This window comes from Panthera onca, chromosome B3 (assembly GCF_046562875.1).
Source record: "Panthera onca isolate mPanOnc1 chromosome B3, mPanOnc1 haplotype 2, whole genome shotgun sequence".
NCBI classification, from domain to species: Eukaryota; Metazoa; Chordata; class Mammalia; order Carnivora; family Felidae; genus Panthera; species Panthera onca.
The window spans coordinates 143048173-143068796 of record NC_138344.1 but is presented as its reverse complement, the minus strand read 5'-3'; the positions used below and the strand labels follow the sequence as shown (position 1 = coordinate 143068796).

Below are 20624 nucleotides of genomic sequence, written 5' to 3'. Positions count from 1 at the left end.
TTTTCAAGAATCCTTTTTAAACATCACGATTTGGGCTCAAATGATTCCATTTCTAGAAACCGTGTTCTGACTCACACGTGCCTACTCAGGAGAGGAGAGGAGAGCCGGTGGAGAGAGGCACCGTTGCTCTCTCCCCTGGGGAAGTGAAGGATGAGCCCACGGGACGAGCCCAGGAGGGCCCAGCACACGCCCGGCTGGAGCGAGGGACTCCATCCACACTGCCCATCCCCCGGCCGGTGTCCCAGGCATGGCTGCCTAGCCCGGAGGGAAACTCGATAGTGACCAGGACCAGCTGGCCCGACACCGTGGCTAAATTTAGTTTCATGATGAGCAGTAAAATTCACATGTTCTTTATTTAGTCCATATAATACACCATTTTTAGAGTTTTTTAAAATTAGATAAAAGAGCATATTAAATGGCAAGTGTATGAAGTTTTCTCTTCATAAACAATGTCGAAACAAAAAGTTCTGAATTACAAAATGTTAAAAAATATGTAGGTACTTAACATTTCACTAAAGCGGAAAGTTACAGATATCTTCTAAAGAAAAATAATTGTGCCACTTACCTATTTTTGCTGTTTCTATGAACTTTTTTTTATTCTGTACATAGGACATTTTGTACAAAATATGAAGTCTACATTTTTATTACTTATTACCATAAAACAAAGATACAATGTATGTACAATATTAAAAGGAAGCCATACTAAAGCCACACTAAAAAGACACTCGGACATTTCTGATGTACAGATACAGTCTGGAAACAGTGAAGATGCCGGATGCGGGACTTTACGAAGAAAAACAGTCACCAGTTTGTTCTCAGTGTCGTACTTTTGAAATCAGTTTGGTGCAGGATAAACGGCGTATCTATATAATATAATAAATGGTGTATCTTATAGAAGTCGAACAATTAGCACAGGGAATCTGAGTACTAACTAGGAAAACTTTAATAGGCCAAAATATGAAATAATACTCTCGTCAAAGAAAATTAGTTTCTCTCAAAACTTTTTTTTCCCCCCTTTTTGGTGAATGTTTGTCTTCAATAAAGAGCAGAGATAAAAGCTCGACAAAAAAGGTGTTTTTACAGGCTGAGCTTCATACAGTCACCCAGACAAGGATATTTCGCTTTTTACCGAGGGCAGAGGGGGGGGCCTTCCCAGGACCCTCTCTCGCACACATACTGAACATCCAGAATCGAGGATATCTGAGGATCTATCAGCTAAAGACGGAAGTTCAAACAATGGTATATCAAAATACATAAGACGCTGCTTTATACAATAAAAAGCACCCTTTTTCCCTCAAAAGGAGAAGGCATCTAAACTTTTTGTTTTTAAAGGATACATTTCATAATGGTACAATTGATAGGTACTTGTCAAGTTTCTCAGGAAGCATTTCTTCTCCCAAGGTGGCCCTTCCTGCTTCCAGCTGGGGCGGTTTTTTTCAGGGAGCCCTTGCTCCGAACACGGGGCCCACCCCGCCACCCCCCTCTGCAACCTTCCTCCGGGACGCGGGGACACAGACGTTGCGGACAGAGGGACGGAGGCGACCCCGGAGCAGCGGGCGTCACAGCTGCCCGGGGCCCAGGTCCGCTTCCCACAACGTGTCAGCGGACACCCGTGACCTCGAGTCAGAGCGGACAGCCTGAGAGAAGCCACATCTCATCTTCTGCGCATCAGCGACATTTAACACGAACTTATAGCATCTTATGCCACAGACCAAGGAAACAGAATCACTTGCTCGGGATAGCAGTACACATCTCAAATAGCTTTCAAGCAGGATAAGGAAGTCAAAATACTGGCCACCCTGAGAGAAATACGGAGCGAACGCACCACGGGCGAAGGGTTTTTCTCCTCGTGCGATTCCATTCAAACAGAAAGCTCAGAACATGCAGGGAAATCTGTGGATCTATAGCAGCATTTGAAGACCCATGGAAACTCAGACACTGTCTTTTCCTGATGAGGTGTTTATACCGCGTGCTCTGGTCGGCGGGGAAGGACTCACCGCGGCCCTGGCGGCTGCCCGTCCGAGCCCTCGGGCCCGCGTCTGGCACCCAGCGGATGTCGGGGCGGCGCCCAGCACGGACGGTGGCGTCTGGTGGCATTTTTGTTACTTTATGCCCAGAGGCGGGGGCCGGACTGGCCGAGCTCGAGAGGGTCTCGTTCTAACTTTCTACAAAATGTATCAAATCAATTCTTAGAGATGAGAATTTTATTCATTCAAGAGCCTCGTTAAAGGGCAACCGTGTGTCAGTAGAGACAAAAAAATGCAAAGAAAAAAAAAAAGAGGGGACACATCGTTTTAAAATTCCAATTCCGGTCAAGGTGGACGGAGAAAGCCGTTTTCTAAAAACACGTTTCTCCTACGAGCTCGCTCGTGGAGTCCCTGGTGCTGGGCCGCGGGCTTGGAAGTATGGCTTTAGCTGTACACGAGAGCAACACGGCACACGGGTCATCAGGCAAAGTAAAGAAACACCTCAGGAAAACACAGTGGCCGAGGATTGTCATGTCACTTTTCCCAGTAAGTTGTGTTAGAATGATGACAGCAAAGGACCACTTCAACGAGATGAAAAGGGAAAAAAAAGAGAGAGAGCAAGGAGAGAAAACGACTGACTACTGGCGCAACAGTCACGTGGAAACAATCGAAGAGGTTGTAGAATCTTCAAGAATACGCGATGCGTTTCTGTTTCAAGTGTTCCTCTGATCTGAAGCACATCCACACGATCACAGAACCACTTATGGTAAACGATCGCGAATTCCGTCTGGGCCGAACGTGAAGATGTCTAGGGTGCTCTCCTTAGCTCTGATTTGGGGAAGCCGTCTTACGGGGGCCGTGCCGGGGCCGAGACGACGCGCCGGGGACGCGGCCGGTGGCCCTCGGGCTCCACGGACACATCGGGGAAGCCACCATTGTTTGAACTCCTAATCTCGAGCTGAGGCAGAGTGTGTCTCTGCCTACAGACGGGGTGGAAGAAAAGCTCGGACTCTGAGTGTAACTGATTTGTATGGCACACAAGGGATGTATTTTCTACAGACTCCAGGAGAGAGCAGGCGTCCCCAGCCCAACGCGGTCCTCCGGGGGACTAGCGCCCGTCCTGGGAGACCAGCTGGTCAGCTCTGCAGTGAGCCTCCAAGGCGTTCTTGGTGTGGAGGTCCTGAGGCAGCTCAGACTTGCGGCGCACGAGGGGCCGGTCCTTCTTCAGATCTTTCTGGGCCTGGAATCAAAAATGCAGGGACGTTGGCGACCAACGAGGCCACGCAGGGGTCAGAGGGCAGCCGTGGGCCGGGAGCCCAGCAGGCACGCTCCAGGGCTGCCCTGAGAACTCTGTGGCGCGGGCCTCACCCCCCACGGCCTGGGCCGTTGGAGACGACCTAACCACCAGGGTGATGGGCTGGCAATCCGGTCTAAAAAGTGTGGCTCTGCACCCAGCACTCCACACCCCTCTGTCTTGCAAATCCACTGGTTTCAGCAAACCTCATCGCTATCAAAACCCTCCTACTTCATCAAAGAGGACGAAAGGCATTTTTATGCCGATGCCTGCTACCGAAGCCGTTCAGAAAGTGGAAATTTCCTTTGGAGGTGGATAAAACGAATGGAAGAGAAACACATTAACGCTGGATTTGGAGTCAAGCAAAGGTCTCAAACTTCTGTCAAATTTGGAAAAAGGTCTTCAAGGGAAGAGGTGCTAAATGGGTCGCTTGTGGGGACAAGCCCTCTAGGACTTAGAAAAACAGTATTTAAATTATTCACATAAAATTTCCCAATATTAAGAATAAGAAATAAAAGACCCCCTTCTCCACCTCATTCTCTTCCTCAAGTTCAGTTTTTAGGTTTTACTTAACCATATTTATTTATTTCTTTTAACGCTTATTTATTTTTGAGAGAGAGACAGAGCATGAGTGGGGAAGGGGCAGAGAGAGAGGGAGACACAGAATCCGAAGCAGGCTCCCAGCTCAGAGCTGTCAGCACAGAGCCCTAAGCGGGGCTCGAACCCATGAACCACGAGATTATGACCTGAGCCAAAGTCGGAGGCTTAACTGACTGAGCCCCCCAGGCGCCCCTTCACTTAAACATTTTAAAAAAAAAGGTTCCTATTTTTCCACGAGGCTTTAGAGCATCGTGAAACTGCAAAGAAAGCGGGGTGGGGGGCCTGATCTGGGCAGTTTGCACCAAAAGCGCCCACATCTCCATGATTAACAATTCCACAAATCACTCAGTTTTGATGCAGAGCTACCGCATTAATGCCAGTACTTCTGAAACGAAACGAGCCACCTAAGTCATCTCAACGCCATATAGCCACCAGAAGACTGCCATTTAGTTGCACACTTTAACCAGAACCAAGCCTTTCTGCTTAGCGTCTCCATCAAAAAGAAGACAGAGTTTAAAGAGAACACATTCTCTTTGCGGTAGAGAACTAATGCCTTATCGGAGAAAATTCGAGGGAAGTCAGTCGTCTGACAGGAAGGACATAACCACAGCCTCTCACAGTTCCTGGATGTCTACCCTCAGCAGACAGAAAGTAGACTTTTCCTGGCTTTTAAGAACAATTCCAGAGCCTGCGGAAAAGTCATACGTGGAAAGTTCCCATCTTTTGCAGAGCTAACATTTCCTGGGGAGATTTTCTGCAAATTTATCTACGGAAACGGCAACAACGTCAGGGTTCGGAAGGAACGTTGTGCGACATGTCAGGAATATTTCTAGAAATGTTACTTGGAAATTAACACTCGGTGATGGTAAAGGTGGGGATTTTGAGTTCTCCCCCTGAAAACTAGCCAGAGATGGTTTCTGGAGAGCCGCCCGAGTCAGGAGGCCGTGAGGGCACGCGCCCTGAGGACTGTCAGTCACGGTGCCGACGCACGTTTGCTTTTGGCCCACAAGACACTCAAGACGGAAAATTCTACCCTGGATTTTGTGTCCCTTCCACGTGCAGCTGTAAAATAAAGCCTAAGCGAGGCCAAACGAAACCAACACTTTGACGTCCTGGAAATATTTAACCACTGCCGACACAGGCCTTCATTCCAGAGAAGCAACTTTTAGACAGAAAAAGCCAACAGTAAAAGCCTCGGAACTGGAACCAGTGCAGGCAAGCGGAGAGAACAAACATGAGCCCCGATCACCCGAAGGGTCGGCAAGGGTGCCGGGCACGTCTGGGCCTTTCTGCGCGGGCATCTTAGCCTGGCAGGTAGGGCAGAGCGTGATTTTCACGAACCATGAGAGGGAAAAGACCAGAAGCACAGCAGGCAGGGAAGGAGGAGGGAGCACGAGCAGAGGGGATGGCGGGGTGGGGGTGGGGATAGAGCAAGGAAGGGCTGGAGGCCGGGCCTCTGTCGGCTGCGCGTCCGCAGGTCTGAAAGGCCAAGTTCATACAGTTAAGTGGTAGCAGGAGAGCAGGCCTCGCGGACACATGACGGTGCGCGTTTTTACTATGCCACTGAGGACACAACCAGTCAGGGCTTCTCGAGGGAAGCCCTCAGTCCTTCCCACCACAAGCTGGAACGACAGGGGGAAGCGGGAAGATACTTCATGTCCAAAGTTAGTTTGTCAGGGCTTCGCCCGAGGACACGAGCCTTAAACACACTCTACGTGTTAAGTTGTACCTTCGCTTCCCACCTTTCGTCTGTCTACACCTTCTTTATTTGCATGGTTGACACTGCTTTTCTCCCAACTGACTGTTACCAATGAGAATTGTAAACATTTTAAACATCTCTGGTAGAAATGTCATAAACACGCAATTTACTATTTTTCTTCGGATGTTCTATGTAGGGTTATACAAGTTTCTCAAAAACAAAACAAATCGTGGTTCTCACAGGTCAACATATAATTTGTATTTCTCTAGAAAATTCCAACCAACCACCGCCTCCCCTCCCGGAGGACTTCCTTCCCTCCCCTGGTACAGTTCTGCCATCCACCTCTTATGCCTCCCGTTCTGGCTGACGTTCAAATCGTTTTAAATAAGTGTGGACTTATCTTGCAAAAAATAAAATTAGCCAAAAACAAAATTAGAAGCGCACTGAAAATATTCAAATTTTAATTTTTAGCTGTTATTTGCTCTCCAAATTGTGCACATAACTTTCCTGCATCTAGGTATCTTCTCCTTGCTTTAACAGCAGAGTTTTTGAGAGTTTCAGGAATATGACTCCAACATTTTTCAAATTCGTAAGAGTCTATCGTATCAAATATTATACCTAAGAGCCTCCACTATAAATATATTCATCTAGATAGTTTGAGATTGGGGGAGGGGTGGATTCCACTGAACTGTTGAAATCGATATGAAGTCTTCAAATTGGGTGGTATTAATCTTCCAGTTTTATTCTTTTTCAAAGTTGTTTTGGCTATTCTGGGTCCTCTGTGTTTCCATATGAATTTTAGAATCCGCATGTCATTAAAAAAAATAAAAAGTGTGCTGGGAGTCTGACTGAGATCACGTTAATTTGGGGAGAAGTGGTATTTTAATGGCATCCAGTCTTCTGACCCAGGAACGTGATCATAGAAATCTAAGAGGCAGGGGTGGGCAAATAATTTTTGTAGAACTGTCGAATACATAGAAAAACTTATTTCATCTCATTTCAAGAGTCATGATACAAGAGTTCTCTAGGAAACTCAGCACTAAGTGGGTAGGTGATTTGACAGCGATCCCTTCACGTTATGTGGAAGGTGCTCCCCTGGGAAGGAGCTGTGCCCTGTGCTAAGGAAAGGGGGGTGCGTCCACCATGTGGAAGGTGTTCTTGGGACTGGCGGGCCCACAAATACTAGGGTCAACTCTAAGAGGCAGTTTTTCACTCAACATTAGAATGCTCTTTTGGTTTGCATTCTTGAACAAATACTTGATCCCTTAGAATCACCTTAAATCATAAATAGGACCATAATGTACACTTCCATTACATTCTGGACACAGGTCATTCTCTCCCTGCACTGGACCAAAGGCTGTACCCCCCCCGCAAAAAAACCCCTCCAAAACAGAAAACTGAACAAACCCAAAAGCCTCCAAAGCCAAACTATTTAATGCACAATTTCCTTTCGGCCAATTTCCTTTCCAACTCTGCATGGTCTATGCGACTTAAAAACGAATGTGGTCACAAATTCTTGGGCAACGTCCTGGTAGGAGGGACACTGATCTGATTTTCTCTGAGTCTGCAAGTGATGGGCAAGCTCTCATGGCTTTAGCATACCGTGAGCCGTAAAACCAAAACGGTAGTTTAAAAAATGACCCTGTCCCAGTTAAAAAAAAAAAAAAAAAAAAGAAGTAGGAAAATTAACACCTCCAGAGCCAGTACAGAGAAACATATAATTTTTTCTTAACTTTGTTAATTGCTAAGAATATTACTTGTAAGGAAATCACGGAATCTACCTGGATTACATTTACTAGGAGTGTTCTGCGTTTCTCCCCCGTATTTTCAAGGTTTGATCTTCAGCGAAGGCTAGGGGCTGGCTGGGCAGGAAGCGGCATGGACTTGGCCAGTGGGGTCGCCCTCTCTGGGCAGCTCTATGAAAAAAGGAGTCTGGACCAGTGCTGCCCAATGGAAAAATAACGTGTTCCAAGTATGGAACTCCAAGTTTTCTAGTAGCCACATTAAAAAAGTAAAGGGCAATAGATGAAATTAATTTTAAAAGTATTTTTTATTCGGCCCGATATACCCCAAATGCTATTATCATCGCAACAACAGAAAATTACGGATGAGAGGTTTTTGCATCCTTTTCTTCATACCGAGCCTGGGAGCTCCCGTGCTGTCGGCTGACGGCACAACGGCTCGGCGCAGGTGGCCACGCTTCGAGGGCTCGGCAGCCCCGTGCGGCCTGGACGGCGGAGGTCCCGTGCTCTTGCTAACGCCTGGCCCCATCCGAGCAGGTGGGGAGTGGAATCTTACTAGCACCCTCTCTGCTTCAGTGGGTTCCAAGCACTGACGACGCTGCATCCACCTGTATCCGGTGCACAACACGGTCTGGCCCGCGTGACCTTTCAGGCTTCGGCATCGTAGCGCTGGGTGTCACCAGGACTTGTGGAGCTGGCCCCCGGGGATTCAAGTTGCAGAGTCAGCGAGGCCCACGTCCCCCCGCGCCCCCCGCGCCCCCATCCAGGCAGGACTGTGCTGGGTCCCAGGAACTGAAGACAGGTAGGCACGTTCAGAGAAACTCAGCAGGCGACAGGCTCCTCGCGCAGGCAGGGACTTGGCACATGACCCTCTTCGGAGCCCACACGGTACATCTTCCCGGTTTAGTAAGAAACGTCCGTCTCTGGATCGGTGGTGATCTGAACAGGTATTTCTACCACCGTGGAAACAAACCACCTGAGCACAGGCGTGGCGTGAGGTGGTCCCGACAACGATCCCGGCCTGCAGGCGTCCCTGGCTCCTGAGCGGCCCCAGGAGGCAGTGCGAAGGGGAGGAGAATGAGGCTCTCTGCCCGGTGTCCTGGGGCCGTAGGGGCGTGACAGGGGACGCCCCGGCGCCACAGCACGTGGGACGGTGCAGAGGGACACCACTGCCAAAGGTCCGATTTTCGCCCAGGTTGACATCTGAAGGACAGTTAAGGGCTGAGATCATTACTGTTAATATAAACGAGGCAAATAATCAAAACTCTCAAAGATTCCGCCCGGTACTTTGATCGTTAGGACGTATGGAGCTGCGACTGTCTCCGAGCTTCCCAACACGGAGTCTCTCGCTGGGCTCACACCGAAGGCGCTGGCCTGGATCCCGTCACCTCCTACAAGTGTTTCTCAGACAAACTGGTGCGGGCACACCCCAGCTCAGCTCTGCGCGCTGTTACCTGGCGGGGCCTGTCCGCTCACTGTCTCTCTCAGCGTCTGCACATCTTCAGACAGAGGCCCGTCCGTCCCCGTTGCCACCGGGAGGCTCACGGTGCTCGCTTCACGACACACCGCATGCTGCAACGCAAAGCTGGGAGCCCCTCTCTGTTCGCGCTCAGGCTGCGGACGCCAAGGGTCTCATCCTGGCGGGGGGCACGTCTCCCCGCCGGCGCCCTCCCCGGGGCCCCCTCCGGCCCGGACCTGCGGGGCCTCACAAACCAGAGCCCTTTCATTCTCCTCGGCCCGCGGGGCACCGGGCAAGGAGCGCGACGCAGGCTGCAGCCTCCCTTCCAGAGCCTTCCCCGGTCCCCGGGCCGGAGTCCACGTGCCCACCTGGACCGCTCCATGCCGACAGCCCCCGCTCGCCACCCCGGCTGCACGCACCTGCCGGCCTCACCCCTTCACCCCACGCTCTAACTCACTGGAACCGCCTTATCAGCCCCACCCCCGTGTCCACACCCTCGGCATCTCTGCTCTCTAGCCAGAACTCCGCCAGCCGGCTGGGACGGCCGGGTCGCATGCTGCGACCCCGGGGCCGGGCACGGAGGGAAGGGCTGGTGTGCCTTCGGGTCCGGGCGGCCCTGGGACCCACCGTCCTTGGGCTCTGGGAGCCGCAGACGCGTTTCTGGCCACGGGCGTCTCTGTCTCTGAGTAGGACGCGGGGTAAGGTCACGGCAGAGGGCTGCTGTGATGGTGACAGTGAGCTACGTGTCCCCTTTGTCTGTGAGGGGGAGGGCAGGGGAGGAAGACACGGGGGTGGGGGAGCCGCAAGCAGGTGCCCCGAAAGCCCTTCTCGCTTGGCACAAACAGCTTGGCAACAAACACGTCGCTGGGCTGATGGGAGGGACTGAGGGAGCTGCCCGCGCCCCCACTCCCTCCCCACGGCCCCTCCAATGGTACCACAGACGCTGGGGCTGGGGGAGCTCTTGGCTGCTAAGCCAGTCATCGGGTTTTACCCTCCCGGCCTCTCTGGACACGACGGGCCCAACGGACGGAACACAACCGCCCCGAGACTGCTCCGGTTCCCCTCCTGCCTCCCTGCCCCTCCCGATGGCTCCCCGCTCCCCGGGGGTCTCCCTGCCTGGCCTCTGTTCACAGCGCTGCTGGGCCCTCAGACACGGCCCTCCGCCCCACCATTCCTGTCAACCCAGCCTCGGCCACATACTTCTACGAGCCCCCAGGGCGGGCCCCTCCCAGTACCCCATCCTCCTGGCTGCCACAAAGAACTTTCTGGAATGCAAGTCTGACGATACCACTTCTCTCCTTAAGACACTAACACCTGCATCCATTTTGGGGATAAAATCGACATTTGCTCCGTCTCCAGCTTCGTCCCTCGTCCAGACCAACCCAGCCGGTCCTCCATAGCCAACAGTCCACCTGTGCCGAACAACTCGGATTCCTGACTCTGCTCTCTCTGCCTCGAGGACCTTCCCCCAAATTCAGACTGGGGAGGTCCCCTTTGAGACTTCCCCTCCAAGGAGCTCAGCCCTCCTGCTGGGGACACCTCGGCCGTGGCCATGCCACCGCCACAGGGTGTCTTTACGCGTCCCCATCAGAGGCAGGAAGCAGACCTCCTGGCTTCCTCTCCAGCATCTCCTGGGTTATAATCTGACCATCTGAAATGAATTCTCTTTGCTTCCATCTGGCTCCCCTCACGGATCCTAAGCTCCTTGAAGCTGTGTCCTGTGCTCGTCTTGGTATCTGGGGAATGTCCCGTGACTCAGGACACCCGGCTGGTGCCCATCTGCCAAGTGCAGTGGCTGCCTGGGCACAGCACCTCAGGGGCTCAGAGCAGCACGAGGAACCACGACTCTCACGAGGAGGCACAGGGGTTGCTTTTTAACCAGCATTTCAGCTTCTGGCTGCTCCGAGGGAAAAGCAGGGCGCACTCCATGTGGGAGTGGGAGAGCTGTGTGGGGCCCCTGGTCCTCTCTGGAGCTCAGGGCAAAGAGAGGTGGGAGCAAGAATGCTACAGACCGGTCTCAGCAACAAAAGGGCCACACAGCGGCCACCGCAGGAGAGGACTCTTACGAGGAGTAAAAACCTCTGCTGAGGCTGGGGTCACGGCAGGGTGAAGGAACACACACGTCGCCCCGAGGGGCCCGTCTCTCAGAGGGAAGCAGGTGGCACCCGATTTCACACGAGTGCCTGTCTTCCTTGCACACGAATCCCGCCAAAGTCAGGCGGAAATAAGCAGTCACCTGTGACTTGGCCTCTTTGGCGGAGTCGGAAAACACATTTACGTTAGAATTCCTCAGTATTTCGTGACTTAAAAAAAACCTAAATGATGCGGGACATTAAGACCCCCCCCCCCAAAGGAGCCGCTGTAGACCCCCCAGCCCAGGACAGATGGGGAGACCTCCAGATACAGGTCGGTGAGCAGACAGTGCCCTGCTGGGGATGCGCCCTAAAAAAGAAGCTATTGAATCGGTTCCTCAAAAAGGCAGATTTGAGATACAGAGCCAAAGCTTGAAAGACCCGACTGCTTTCATGGCGGAAACGGGAAGCAGGATGTTTCGTCCACTGGGTTATTACCTTTTGTCGTTGCTGTTGCAGACAGCGAGCAGAGACTAGGACTTAGACAAGACGCCCTCTCTCTCAAGTGAGAATCAAGTCCCGAGGCCCCGCTTTTCAGCTCTGAGACATTAGCTCATGAAGCATTTTCCTTTTGGAGACGCTGCATCGGGGACTGCTGCATGCAGACAGGACTCACGGGGCTCGGGTCACACATGGTTTCAACAGGGAGATGGTCAACACAGCGCCCAGAACGCCACATTCCCCGCAGGTGCAGCCCAGGGCGCTTACGGCGTCGCCTGTCTGGGACACAGCAGAGAGCGGCCCAGAGGAGGAAACGTGTCACGTAAGAAAACTCAGGAGAAGCTCAGGAAAAGGGAAACGAGAGCAATTTCTGTTTCGGAAGGCACACCTGTGACAGCACAGCAGCGAAACGAGGCCACGTTTGTCATACAGCCAACCCGCTCTTTTTCGTTTGTAACGTGAAAGCTTGATGCGGTTTCCCAGGAGATTATTTCTATGTTCCAGGCGACACAGCTAAAAATCAGCCTTTCTGATTGGTTTCAGGTGTGGGTTTGGGGTGCGCGTGTGGTGGGGTGTCTGGCGATGCTGACCGGGACGCCCGGCTGGCTGCCCTTCTCACGGGGCCGTCAGGCAGGGCCCCTCCACCTCCACCTCCACCGGCCCCGGATCTGGGCTTTCACGGTGTTGTGGAACAAACGTCAGTATTCCAGCCTCACGTTCAACATCCCTTCTGTTCCAGCAGGTGGACAGGGCAGTTCTGTGGCAGAGCACAGAATCGGTCGTGTCAGGGAAAGGCCGTGGGGGTAGCTCCAGGGCGGAAGGAAGGCCTCACTTAACGTCATTCGGCTTTCCTGAGGTGTAAGTCTCTCGAATGTGGTTTTACCAAAGGGAACACGATTGATACATTACATCAACACACACTTTTAGCTTCGTGATCACGTGCTGTTTTTTATGAGAGGTCAGAGCGCCACGAATCCCGCACAACCGACTTAGTAAATGATTTACGCCCGCCTCTGGCCCAAGGAAACAGATGGCTTGGAACCTAGCTTCACCTCAACGAGCCTTTTAGGATTTTGAGGGTACCGAGGGGTTCTTGTCAGGTACAAGCTCTTCTGGGAGCCTGAGGACCGCCAGCGGGCTGTTACTGTGGTGGAGAGGCGCACAGACGATCTTCAGGAAAGTGGCCCCGTGACCAGGGGGCCCGCCCGTGAGGCAGTGCTCCAGTCACCCAGACCAGCGTGCGTAACACCAAAGACCACACAACCCAGAACCCCCAGCCGCCCTCGGAGCCCCAGGGCGGGCGCCGTGCGGGCCACCGCATCGCCTGCTCCGGGAGACACGCCGCGTGCGCGCACCTGCCAGAGCGCGCTGGAACCTTCTAGCGAGGACGGGAGAGAGGGTTAGTTGCTAACACGCAGACGTCAGGCAATTTTTAACGATTAAAAGGCTCAGCGTATAGGAACCTAGTTTTAGGAAAGAGGACACGGACATCGTACTTCATCGATTTCAAATCTATGTTCCTTTCTTTTGGACTGACTTCGATATTAAAAAGAAAGGGACGTATCGTTTTAGCTACAGCATCTATGACGTTGGTGAGGAGAAAGCAAATCATAATCTCGGTCCAAAATAGACGTATCCTGGCTTTCTTTTTACCACAGTATATTGGTTAAGATTTAGATCTTATTGAAAAAGCAGAGGAAAAAAAGGTCAATTCTGTGGTAAAAACTTGGTGGGGCAAAATAAGTTACTTGTACGAAAGTTGAGAAGTATTTTTATTGCAGACATTTCCACATACAAGGTTAGTGAAGCCGACCCCCTCCCTGCCCATGATGCAGCCACATTCCTAGCTCATAAAAACATTCAAGAGATACCCTAGACGTTTTCACGTTACTCTTTTTAGTACCTGGGGGTTTGCTTTGGCTAGATTTTCTATTTTAACCCACGCTTCTTCTCGTTCTTTCATTTTTAGCTTCTCTCTGAAAAATAGTAAAATGTCATTGGCATTAGAAAGAGGGATCACATTCAAGAGAGGAAACAATGACAAGGCCAGCAACACAATCACCTGCTTCCCTCTGTCACTTTCTGGTTTCTACTCCACATTCTTCACAGTGGTGATCACAATATAGGTTAACATGGAAAACGAAATGCAAAACACAAGCCAGACTTAGGGGAGAAGATTTAACAACTAGATGTGCTAGAATTTTAACACGTTGAGGCATGTGGGTTCTTAGGAAGACTTATACGAGTACATCTCAGGTCTCTGTCCTTCCTGGTTTCGCTGCTTCTCCAGAAGACCTATATAATTTTGAAGAAAAGCTCACAGAGCCATGAAAGGTGAGACCGTTCCACAGCGTAAAGGCACTGAGGTTAAGAGCCGATGTCCCAACAAGGGCGGCTTTAAAAAGGAACGGTCTTCAGACCTGGTTCCTGTCAGATTCCCCCACCAGTGAGTCACATGACCTTTGGCGAATCACTTAACCAACTGGACCCAACTTTTTTTTTTTTTTTTTTAAATCTGGAAAATGTGCTGCAAGATCCTTTTCAGAAAGCTAAGATACTTGCCCTCTGAAGAGCCGGTGGCGCATCTGAACACCGCGCTCAGCCGGGGGGGGGGCCCGGAAGACGGCCTGTGCACGTGTGCCCGTGCGCCTTCCCTGCTCTGCGGACCCTCACCTCACACCCTGCACACGCCGTCCTCCTGTGTGTTTTGCTGTCTTCCCTCTCCACACTACCCACGAGGGCACGGATTTTTGTTTCGTGCCCTGTTGTGTTGCCGGAGCCTAAAACAGGGCCTGGCGTGCAGGTAAACATGTACATACTGTCTACAGAATGAATGCGACGGCTGTTCATAAATATCCTGTAATTTGAACTACACTCGTTCAACGTTTCTCTGTCTTAGCCATCTTCTAGTGGCAGAGAAGCAAAGAATAAAGTCTGCCCAGAGCCCACGCCGGACTCTGACACCCTTCAAGCGTGAGAGTGGGGCCCTGGCTCTGTGAAGGACACAGGCCAGGCTCCAGAAGGGGCCCGATAAAGCTCTGTTGACACAGGCGCTTGCTCTCTCGCAGAAATCTGATGGGACAGAATCCAAATTCCTGCCTTGTGAACCTAAAAAATCACTATACCTCACAGCCTTTACGTGTTCCCGAGAAAAGCAAAAATTCTGAAAGTTAGGTCCACACACACATTTTGCAGAGACAACTGAACTGGCAGCACGGGGCGGGGGGAGGGGAGCGGGGGACAGAGGAGTTCTCTGAAGATGAGCTAACACGACACATTTTCATTTGTTTTCCAAGTATGAGAGACTTGACTTTGCTTTAGAGACCTGATGAGCTTTTCCGGACAAACAGCGGAAGAGGTCTATTCGGGACTGAGGAAAAAGCCCTCAAGGGAGCAGCTCTGGAAGGGGGCAACTTACTTCAGCTTCTCCGCTTTGAACTGCTGGGTACAGTCGTCAAACAGTTTCTGGTTCATCTCCATGAAGAGCTTCAGTGCGTTGTAGATCAGGCCGTGTATTGTCCTGTAAGCAGAACTTCCTGTTCAGGCTCCGAACACGCCACCCGTCCCTCCACCCCTCCCCGCCTCGCCCTGCACGGCCACAGCCCTCCTCCTCCCCGCTCGGCCCGACGGCTCCCAGGCCTCCCAGCCCGTGCGGCGGCCACTCGGCCCCTCACGGAGCACCCGGCCCCGAAGCCTCTCGGTGCGGTGTCCTGGCTGACGGCGGCCAAAAACCACCTTCCTTGGAAACAGAATAAAACAGTGTTGAAACTTGAAAAAATACAGTTCAGGAGCGTCTAGGTGGCTCCGTCGGTTAAGCGTCCGACTCTTCAGCTCGGCTCAGGTCCTGATCTCACCGTGTGTGAGTTTGAGCCCCGCGTCAGGCTCTGTGCTGGCAGCAGGGGCCTGCTTGGATTTTCTCTCTCTGTCCCTCCCCCACTCACGCCCTTTCTCTCTTAGAAACAAACATTTGGGAATGTATACGTAATTAAAACCCACTGGGATGTGTCGGGGACAATAACGGAAACCCTTTATTTCCCATAAACGTCAGTTTCCTTTTAATCCTATTAATTAAGAACAAAAAAGTTTTTAATCATGCCAAAACAGAGCTCTGGAAGACAGAATATAAAATTACCATAGGATAGCTTAATGGCACTTAACTTCCCGGCTCTGACACCCATGAGAGGGGGGAGGCCCCGCTGCTCTGAGACCCAGTGGGGTCCGAAGAGGACGCCAGTCCCCCTCGCCATCAGACGACAGCCACACCGCGGTGAGGTCAGCAGAACTGCCCTGGGACACCTGGGAGGCTGTTAGTTAAGTGTCCGACTTCCTTCGGCTCAGGTCATGATCTCACAGTTTGTGGGTTCGAGCCCCACATCGGGCCCTGTGCTGGCAGCTCAGAGCCTGGAGCCTGTTTCAGAGTCTGTGTCTCCCTCTCTCTCTGCCCCTCCCCTGCTTGTGCTTTCTCTCTCTCTCTCAAAAATAATTAAAAAAAAGAAAAATTAAGACCAAAAAACCTCCCCAAACCAAGAACTGCCCAGCAGAGCCTGGTCAACCCACAGCGTCGTGAGCAACGGCAGAAAAACTTAAGCCTCAAACCGTGACTGCTGCTGCTGCTGCTTTTGTGGTTGTTGCACAATTCACAGCTACTTCTTAACTCACTTCATGATACCCAACTCGCATTTGGAAACACCTGAAATAACCCTTCTTTCTTTGCAACCGGCAGGGCTTTGCAGCCGGTCAGCGGTCACTGCTGACTCTCCTGTCACACTAAGTGACACACAGGGACGAGGGCTACGCTCCGTCACCTGCTGAGCGCAATGAGAAATGCACGTTACGTAGAAAAGGTTGCTGAAAGTCGATATACTGAGGCGGGGTCTGCTGGGCCGCACACACCCAGGACCCGGTGGCTGGGGCTGCGACCCCTACAGCCGCGTGCCCACGGCGAACGTTCACCGGATACCTGTTAGGTGCCTGGGACCCTACATCTATCAGCCTCACCTCCACGAACTTCCAAGGAGGTGACGGTGGCTGCAAGTGCTTTCTGCACGTGAGCACTGATTTTCGTGATGAATCAACACAAACCACCGAGGCGGATGCCAACATTCTCTATTTCTCAGATGAGGAAACTGTGGCCGAGCGAGAGGGGGCGAGGACGTGAGCCGGGACGGTGGGAGGGTGTGCGCGAGACCCTGCGAGCTGGACCGCCAGCTTGCGAGTGTGGCCCGACCGCCACCGGCCACCGCCCCGAGTCCCGCTCTCCTCGCCTGTAAACAAGGGGGCGGCACTGGGTATGGAGGCTCTGCCCCCTGCTTTCGGATCTGATTGAACGACTATCGTATGGAAAAAGGGCAGAAAGGAGAGAAGGAGGCGACAGCAAAGCCCTGGGGCCCGTAGTCACGTAAATGGTAAGTGACACGAGCACCAGTCGGGAACCCGCACTGACTGTTCCCTCCAAGGTGTCAGAAGACCGCTGCCCAGTGTCTCTATCCTTGCTAAAGGGGCAGGACAAGGGAGAGAGAAGCAAATCCGAGACTCCCGAGGTTGTGTTTCTAGTCCCTGCTCAGCCCTTGCACAGGCGGGTGGCTTGTGCTCTTTTGGAGGGGTCCCCAGAGAGTGTGGCCGAGGCTCGGGGTGGCCCCCGTGCTCCCGCGGGGACTGCGCCCCGTGAGGCTTCGCGGCCGCCTTCAGCTCCTTGGGAGGGGTCCCTACGGCGAGGCCAGGAAGGCGCTGCCCCGACAAACCTGCCTCCGTGTTGGCGTGAAACGGGGGCGAGGAGGCGAAGACAAGGCCACAGATACAGTCCCGCTCCTACTTCACTGTGAGCCCAACAGACAGACAAACAAACAAATCTACGTTTTGGTTTTTAACTGCTATCTCAGACTTAGATTTCGATCCCAACTGGGCTGGGGCATCAGCAAGATTCGCAGAGTTTCCCAGGGCCCCGCGGGCGGCAGCCGGCTCGCTCACTTGTTCCAGTGGGTCTTGGAGTTGCGGTACAAGGACGGGAACATGATGGGAAGGATCTTGGCCGCGTTGTCGCTGATTAGACTCATGATGTACTCATTGTTCCAGTAATACAGCGCTCGCTCCGCCACCTGGAAGACGGAGGGCACAGCTGTTGTGACCATGGCGACAAACATCCAGCAATGCCCTCCCCACGACTCTGTGAACAGGCAACGAATTACACTGGGTTAGAGAATCATCTCCACAAGCCCCAAATGCTCCAGACCGTAACCCTGAAGAGCCCTCAACCAAAGGGAGAGGACTTCTTGTACAGCAGGAAGACGGTCACTCTTTCCTCCACTCACTCAACACACACTTACGCCGGACCCTGGGCTACCGCTGAGGACACGGGTCAACCTCCTTCCTTCCTCATGCCTTCCGCCCACCCCTACCCAGCGCGGGGCTCTGAGGTGTCAGCAGTGAGCAGGGGGAGTGGAGCTTCCGTTCTCGGGGGGGGAAGACCAATGAGGGGAGAATGAATTTACTAGAAGGGGTACGTCGGGGGGCACGCAGCAGCTAGGAAGGGGACATGTGTGGGGCAGAATGCATCCCCAGGAGGGCCCTGATGGAGGAAGGGCAGGTGTCAGGTGGTGCGGGGGGGGGGGGGGTAGGTGCGGTGGCTGGAGGAGGGCCAGGAGGAGCCCAGCGGTGACAGCCAGTGAGCAAGGGCACGGGAACGGGGCGGGCATGTGGCCCCCTGTGGGCGGGGCCGCCTTGCTCACGGTGAGCTGGTGATACAGGCCAGTACGTCTAATGGAGGCAGACGGGCTAAGCACGGGCCCCGAGGACGACCTCGGAATGAGGCCCGGAAGGCTGCACAAGGGGCCGAGGAAAGCAGGATGTGATCGGGGTGCCCCTCCAACAGGATTGGGTGGGGGACAAAAGTCAGAACGTGTGTGTGTTGGAAACAAAGCGCTTGTGGGGGCCGAGTTTTATGTCACCTACACGTGCCCACCCCTCAGCTGTGGACGCAGGGTTTTACGCATTTGGGGCACACTGAACATAAAGACAGGTTCACAGAGGGGCCAGGGCTAATCACTCTTGGTGAGAGACATGTTTTCAGGGAGGGGGTCGAGATGCTGGGGTGCGTTTGACAGAATTAAGGTCCTAGCGTCTTATTCTGAGGTACAGCTAGGCTGGCAGTTTACCTCCCAATTACACGAGAAGCCAAGTATGGCCTGCAATACCCCGAAGCCTGTCACCTCCGACGCGGACGCGGACACGAGGCCCTTCCCCCCGCCCTGCGTACCTGGAAGTGTGGGCTGGACACACACTTGGCCAGCTGCCGGAAGAGGGGTTCCATGACCTTCACGAATTCCGATGGTTCGATGACGTCTAAGATCTCTTCTAACTCATTTAAGAACATGACTTCTTTCGGACTGTGCGTCTTTGGCCAGTATTTGAGAAGGGCCATCACCACCTACCGAAGAGACAACACACGGCGTGACGTCCGTGATGCCCGGCATCCGTGAGTTCAGAGTTCCGTTTTTCATGAGGGTGTCCCCACCGCAAGCAGCGCATCACAAGAAGGTGCTGCTCTGTTCCTTCCAGAAGGAACAGCAATTCAGTAAATTAGCACTTTTTTTTTTTTTTTTATAATTAGAGAAGCAGGTCAAACTTATTTGCTTAAGAAATGCAACTTTAACTTCTGTGACCCTCTCTCTTGGACCACCACGGGAGTAGGCCCTTTTAGGAATAAAAAGGTTAAAAAACAAGCAGTTAGGAGGGTTGAGAGAGAAAGAACGATGGAGAAACCAGGAGCATATGAGCTCGTGTATTCGTTCGGTGCACAAGCGGCCAGTTCTGAGAGTGCTGGTGACACACATGTGTATGCACAATCCGTTTATCTCCGATCGATCTTTCACGCGTATTTATACGTAAACGTATGTACTACGTGTGTACACGTGGTGTTTCGACTGTCCTAACTAAACTGTGCTAAAGTGTATCAAAGGAGAGAGACACGAAGTTGACGCTGTTATCAGCTCACGCCATGCAGGGCTACAGAGGGACCTGGGGTCGGGCCCTGCTGTCCCCTGTGTGCGTGACCAGTGACCTCGGGCCGGTAACTGCCTCCAGGCCGCGAGGACCTCGCATCTGAGTGCTGGCCCATGGACAGCACGGCAGCGCGGCCTCAGATGGGACCCCGCCAGGGAGCATCTGTGCGGCCCGCCCCCTCGAGGCACGTTGAGTCGGATGGTGGCAGCTTCCTCTTTTGCGGGGACTGGACCTTGTGTTCCTTGCCCAAGTCAGATGGGTAGAAGGAGTTTCTGTGGGGCAACCTTTCTTCACCTCCCTCCTTTAGTTTCCAAATTTCCTCCTGCAACCACACCAGTAAAGATCGTCCACCCAAAATATCAGATTTGGCTTGGTGAGGATTAAGAATACGTATTTCTAGAGGCGAGCCACCTTAATTCTAAAATAGTACAAGGACCCACAACATTTGCACACAAGTACACGTGCACGCTTGCCCATGTACGACAGCAACCGGTCACTCTCAAGGAGCCCTTTGCCGGTCACGGCCATTTCGGGAACCGCTGTCCCAGCCCCCACCATCAGGACGGCCGTGAAAATCACTGCGAACGTCAGCCCGTCCGGGGCGGCTGGTGGCTTCCACTGGCTGTGCAGACACCCCTGCAGAGCTCGGCAGGCCAGCTGCTCGCTACCGTGGCTAAAAACACGGCGGGCCTTCGAACGACGTCCGGCTAGGACAGCTCTGTTAATGCTTTTGGCATTCAGGCTCCTGGATAATCTTTTATGGTATTACATTTTATAAAACCCCCAAATTTATAAGAAAGTCCTCCTAGTTCTGAAGTCTGATCTAAACATTTACAGCATGATGGTCTCTAAAAATAATTCCTTAAAAAAAAAAAAATCGATGATTTAATGATTTTTTTTCTCCTACTTTTTGCTCAAAATCACTCGGTGAACATTTACTGAGCACCTGCTATCTACCAGCAGTCGGGGAGCCACTGTTAAGAACACGGCAGGTGTCAATCACTTCGCAAAGCCACTCTTCCTTGACATTTGTCAAATGGAGCTTTATTAGGAAAAATACAGTGATACGTGGGACACAGAACACACCTGGTTTAGCTACTCAATGTCTCTGGAAAAGGTGCTGTTTCTGGAATCAGAGCCCCACGCTGGACCTACTTTTCACACTACCGGGAACAACCTATGGCTGGTACCCATGGCTTTGGAGCCTGGCAGCGCTTTGGCGAAGAGGGGCCTGCCTGGGAACGCTGATCTAGGCAAAAGCGGCTCTCTGCACGTCACGTGCTGAACTTTCC

The 20624-nt window shown here is 52.6% G+C and overlaps 1 protein-coding gene across 6 annotated transcripts in view; it reads right to left on the bottom strand.

Moving 5' to 3' along the window:
* Positions 1-334: 334 nt before the first annotated feature.
* Positions 335-20624, bottom strand: part of PPP2R5C (protein phosphatase 2 regulatory subunit B'gamma) — a 128031-nt gene continuing 107741 nt past the window's right edge. For 5 of the 6 annotated variants that reach the window (XM_060620763.2, XM_060620764.3, XM_078447824.1 and 2 more), the window contains 5 exons: positions 18587-18757; positions 17302-17429; positions 14753-14854; positions 13238-13310; positions 335-3207 (listed from right to left, as the gene is read on the bottom strand). In XM_060620763.2, coding sequence (XP_060476746.1) covers positions 3076-3207; positions 13238-13310; positions 14753-14854; positions 17302-17429; positions 18587-18757 — 606 coding nt within the window. In that variant the 3' untranslated portion in view covers positions 335-3075. Of the gene's footprint in view, positions 3213-8762; positions 8875-13237; positions 13311-14752; positions 14855-17301; positions 17430-18586; positions 18758-20624 lie in introns of all 6 variants that reach the window. The other variant, XM_060620766.3, reaches the window with a different exon arrangement.